The sequence below is a fragment of the Octodon degus genome, unplaced genomic scaffold, assembly GCF_000260255.1.
Source record: "Octodon degus isolate 3935 unplaced genomic scaffold, OctDeg1.0 scaffold00239, whole genome shotgun sequence".
NCBI classification, from domain to species: Eukaryota; Metazoa; Chordata; class Mammalia; order Rodentia; family Octodontidae; genus Octodon; species Octodon degus.
Genome location: NW_004524815.1, coordinates 707,424 through 713,049, shown reverse-complemented (window position 1 = coordinate 713,049; position 5,626 = coordinate 707,424). Strand labels below are relative to the sequence as shown.

The following is a 5,626-nucleotide window of genomic DNA, read 5'->3' as shown; positions in this document are numbered from 1 at the left end:
AATATATTCTATCAAAATTGATATTTTTGCTTTCCACCTATGAGAAAGCACAAGTGGCATAAATTTCACATTCCTGGGAGATATGTGCTACTGTGATGAGAATTTTTTGTTGAAAACAAAAACATAGAACTGTAGAGCAGGAAAGAGTAATGGAATTTTTTAAGTTTTATGTATTTGGTACAGGGTCTCACTACACAGTTCAGACCCACATGATCCTCCTGTTTTTAGCCTCCCCAGTGATAGGATTACAGGCCTGTGCCACCACACCCAGTCTCAGTGGCTGGTTCAGCAGACCCAGGGTGGGACCAGCACAGAATGTGGCATGAGGTATTGAACTCAGATCCTTGTGCTTGCCTAGGCAGGTGATTAGAACACTGAGCTATCTCCACGGCCTGAGTAATAGAATATTATTAGTGATGGAAAACTGGTGTATGAAGTGATTGTTTGTGTATTATTTCAATTATGATGTTCAGAGAAAATTATTAAAAATATTTAATATTTATCTGTTTTTTTCTCTTTCCAAGTTCCTATAAGGTCACCATAAATGAGGAAAACCAGAGACTCTGGGAGGTGCTAGGAGATGCCTAGGACAAGAGAGCATCACTAGGCAGTGGTACTGGGATTGAGTGTTTGGGTTGACCTGCTGTGTCATCTCCCATACCTACCGCCTCCCAAGCTTCTGGTCATGATGCCATAGGACCCTCTTTCACCAGTTTTAGCTGTCAGTCCCATCTTGAAGAAATGAGGCACATAACTATTGACTCTGACAGCCCCACCCATCCCACTCTCCTCTAGGGAAGATGCCTGATAATTTCAAAAAGGCCAAGGGAGGCCTACATGGTGATGACAGCTTGGCTCTTGCAGGGTTTTAATCACTTGCATTCATTATGTGAAACTCACAAAACATCTGCTACCAAACTTTAAGGAACTCTTTGCTCAATGTTAAACAAGAGTCAGAGGAAATAATTCATCCTGGGAAGGTTAAACAAGAGAATCGGCTTCCCAGAGTAAAGAAGAGCGCTTTGGCTCCCTGGCTTTCATCGCTGTTTATACTGTGGGCGCTCCCAAGGTCCATGCTGCCTGCTGGGAACTGCAGCTTCAGCTCTTGAGGGTCTGAATCTTATGAAGAATGCTCTGATTTTGGACTGTCAGTTGACATGTGTGTTATATTCACCTCCACATTCTATAGAATCTGTGACTCAGGTACAAGAATTATTTAATTGTTTTTAAGTAGAGCAAATATGAGACAGAAAACTTTTTTGCATAAAAGAGTCTACCTTATAAGTATTTGTAATTTTTATTAAGACTTGTTTGTTTAAAAGGATCAAATTGGAAAACATTTTAAAAATATAAACTGTAGTTGAGGAAGAAAATCCCACAAATGAAGGAAGAAAATTGAGGAAGAGAATTCCCTTAGGAATCTATAGCATAATTTCAAATTAATGTGGAAAACTGAGTACTACAAAGATACGAATTGAAACAAAACATTCTCTACAGTGAATAAAGTCTTACTGCTAAAAGTTCAGTTAAACATACTTTAGAACAACAGCACAACAGGATGAATTACATTTACCATATGAAATATGTTTTTATTTACTTTTATATTTCTTTAGGTTTACTATGAGCTGAACTTCATTTTTTCACTTGGTCTTGATAGTGATATTCATCCAAGATTCTTCCTTAACATATTGCTTCTAAAATAAAATGAACATACTTATAGGTCATCAGAAGCTACAATGTTTGTATACATGTTTGTTTTATACATGCTGATTTTTAATTTGAGTAAGAAAATTGATTCTAAAATTATTAAAACATGGACCCTGGCCAGTAGTTGGTGCATCCTTTAGTTGTGTGTCTTTTTTGTATTAAAGACACACAACATTTGTTACACATATTAACTGGCATTCTGCCCTGGCAATGAACCTTTGGGACCAGTTGACATTACTTAAGAGACTATATTTTACAGAAATTTTGTCATTTCTAATAGGACGTAGAAGGTATTGTCTTGATATCTTGATCCTGAGTTAGCAAAACTCCAAGTTAAGCATTTTGGATTATTGTGTTGATCCTTTCTTTTATTAGGCCACCACGTGCTATAACTACTATTGACTGTGTCCTTTGTCCCAAGCCCAAGATGGACATGTGTGACCAACAGTGTGTACAAGTTTCTCCAGCTGTAGAGAGAAGCAGTGTGGTGTAGTTCTACTCCCCTGCCCCACATTCTCGTATACTTTCTTTCATTAATGAATATACAATTGCAAACATTAATGCATTTCTGCTTTGTAAATGAATATTGTATTAATATTTTTAAGAAAATTGAATAAAACTTAAATGCATCATCTATTTATATTTTTCACTATTTTACTACTTTTTCTGTAAAGTTTTCTCTCCTGAGTAGTGTACATTTTGCAGTTTTTACTCTTTAAGTTGGTTTGTGCTAACATCATTATTATGTTACCCATAAAATTTGCGTTCTAATACCCAGAATATTACATCTTGAATATAGAATTCTTTCCAAGTTTATTCTTGAATGCAAAAGGAGGAGGGCAGGAAATTAGAAGACAAGTCACAGAAATTGTATCTATGAGAGTAAGTGACTTCCTGAGAGGAAAGAATTTATGAAGGAATTTATAGATTAAAAAAGATCAAGCCTGCTGAGAATAATTTGCTCCAAATTATCTCTTGGGGGCCACTGAATCTTTGTAATAATGATTGTGGTTTAAAAAAACAAGTTTGAAAAATTTTCAAGTAGACACTGATGAATTCATTTTCTTTCTGACCCACATCTCACTGTGCAGCTCAGTCTGGGCTTCCATCTGCCATTCTCCTGCCTCAGCTCCCCAAAAGTCCCACTACAGTATGAAGCTGCCTGCCTGTCATATTTCCTATTTCTCAGGAAAAGCTACACAGAAACTATTCTGTACATAGCAGTCAACTAAATCTACTGCTTTTCCATCATTATATGAAGTTGGAATACTTTTTTCTTTTCCTAAGTCCTACCCAAGTATTTATATTTTATGTTAAAATATTAATTCATTTGTCTTACTTTTTTTTTTTAGCATAGGCATGGTAAAGTGTCTAGAGATAAGGATAAGGACTTTTAAATTTGCAGTAAAACAATGATTAATGAGGATGGAGCACAGTGAGATATTGGCTTGGAATAAGGTAAATAAATTTCTTTCTTTCTTCATAGAAGGACTTCAGCTTGATTTATGGATGAGTTTGTGCAGAGCCTGTTTCACATCTTTATTTCTTAAGCTGTAGATCACAGGGTTCAGCATGGGAAACACCACTGTGTAAAAGATGGAAACAAGATTGTCTCTAGAATAGATAGATCCAGGGCGAGCATAGATGTAGAGGATGGAGCCGTAGTACAGGGTGACAGAGGCCAGGTGGGAGGAGCATGTGGAGAAGGCCTTGAGGCGGCCCTGGGCGGAGCGGATCTTCAGGATGGTGGCGATGATGAAGAGGTAGGAGGCCAGGATGAGGGCGAGGGGCGTGATGACGTTGGACGTCAGCAGGAAGTACATCAGAGCCTGGGTGCCCTCCTTCCTGCCGCAGGCCAAGTTGGCCAGGGGAAGCAGGTCACAGAAGAAGTCGTCGATGACATTGTCTTTGCAGAAGTCGAAAGAGAAAGTCTTCTTGGTGATGATGGAAGAGTTAGTAAAGCCTCCAAGATAGCAGGCTGCTACCAAAAATGCACAGAGCTTCATGGGCATGGCCTGGGCGTACAGCAGGGGCTTGGAGATGGCCACGTAGCGGTCGTAGGCCATGGCGGCCAGCAGGTAGCACTCGGTGTAGCCCAGCCCAGCGGAGAAGAAGAACTGGGCTGCACAGCCTGCAAAGGAGATACTTTTGTCTTTGGCGATGCAGGTCACTAGGATCTTTGGGGTGTAGACCGAGGAGAGCCAGAGATCCAGGAAAGAGAGATTTCCAATGAAGAAATACATGGGTGTGTGGAGCCGGGCGTCGTTACAGATGAGCACCATGAGGGAGGTGTTCCCCACCTCAGTCATAAAATACATTGCAAGAAATAGCACAAAGAGGACCAGCTGCATCCCAGGGTCCGATGTGAAGCCCAACAGGATGAACTCAGTCACCGTGTGGTTGCCCCTCTCCATAGCTCTACCAGATTTCACTTTGCAGAAGAGAAAATGATCTGCTTCAATCACTGTGCAGAAAATGAGTAAATATGTTAGATATGTTACATTGTATTCTGTATTCCTATACAAGTCTAACATGCAAAACCATGGGCTTATTTTACACTATGGTTTACTTTACAGGGTCAAAGTGGTCAAAGTCATTCATATTCAGCAGTAAAAGTCTTAATTTTGTAAGTTCTTTTCCCCAATAGTTCAATAAAGAAAATTACGCACTTAGCGATCTTACCTTCTTATGCTTTTAATATTTCTCAATATCAAAATCACATTGCTAAATATATGACTTTTAGGTTTAGAATATCTGTTGTTTGTAGCTGACAACCTCAATTTTACTTATTGTCAATATTTGTTAATAAATCACAATTTTTTGCAATACTTCCATATAGAAGAACATTAACTAGCCTTTATATACTTGTATGTCAATACTGTATATAATCATAAACATCAAAAATTTTTCTATGTAAAAAAGTAAGAATAGAACATTTTGGGAAAATGTATGGAGAGGCAAATCAGATGACTTGAAATTACACAGAAGGGAAATATAGTGTGTTACACACATTGCACAGTAAACATTCTACAGTAGTCAATTATGAGCCAGTTTTAAGCCATTTATCCCAATTGCAATTTTAAAATTTTTGCATGAAATCCATATATGTTACCTAGTAAAATTCAAGGAACAAGCACCTGAAGAGAGAAAATTTAGTAATGTTTCTTGTTACAGGCATTCCAAGAGAGGAGAACTGGGTGTTCGAAGATTAAAAGTGATTGATATGTTAATGTATTACTAGAAGCGTTGTGCTATTTTAACTTTTGTTATTTTTTATAATTATTAAAGATATTTGCTATATAAAAATTCCCCAGAAACATTCATGTCATGAAATGTGGCGATTATACATTACTTGATAGCTCAGAAATGTTGCACACTTTTGAATTTTCTCCGGACAGAAATATAAGCATTCTGTTGAAATGGATGGAGGGCTTGGGGTGCAGCTCAGTGGCAGAGCATTGTCTAGGCAGGTTTCTAGATCCCTGACTCCCTCCACAAGAACATAAATGTATGCGCAGGAATGTAGCTAACCTCTACACAGGTGCTGCCTTTTAAGGGCCATTCTATATACGCTAACTTTCATTGACCCAAATCATTGTGTAATTAAAGAAAAAAAATCATCACGAATACAGTTGTAACTTGCATATTTGTCCTCTTACATTCAAATAAAATAATGTTTCTACTGAGTGGTCAATTGTGGTATTTATTAATATCATTTGTAGTCAGTTTTTCTCTATGGCTAGCATAAGGCTGTTGCACTCACGCTTTTTTGAACGATATTCTCCTAGGGGCTGACGTGCTCATGAGGTTGCAGCTTACAGTTGGACTTGAGCCCTCGGAAGTGGCCCATCTGCAGCCAGTGCCACAGTTCATCACTTCTTCCTCTTTGAGGCTTCCATGGTTTCTGGCTTCCAGGTCA

The 5,626-nt window shown here is 38.3% G+C and overlaps 1 protein-coding gene across 1 annotated transcript; it reads right to left on the bottom strand.

The window, feature by feature from the left end:
* Positions 1 to 3,200: 3,200 nt before the first annotated feature.
* Positions 3,201 to 4,121, bottom strand: LOC101585031 (olfactory receptor 9G1-like). Its single transcript, XM_004645820.2, has one exon. The coding sequence runs from the start codon at positions 4,119 to 4,121 to the stop codon at positions 3,201 to 3,203; it is 921 nt and encodes a 306-aa protein (XP_004645877.1).
* Positions 4,122 to 5,626: the final 1,505 nt, after the last annotated feature.

What these genes read in the sequence shown, in the direction of transcription:
- LOC101585031 (XM_004645820.2), bottom strand. Translation starts at nt 4,121, where the DNA reads ATGGAGAGGGGCAACCACACGGTGACTGAGTTCATCCTGTTGGGCTTC.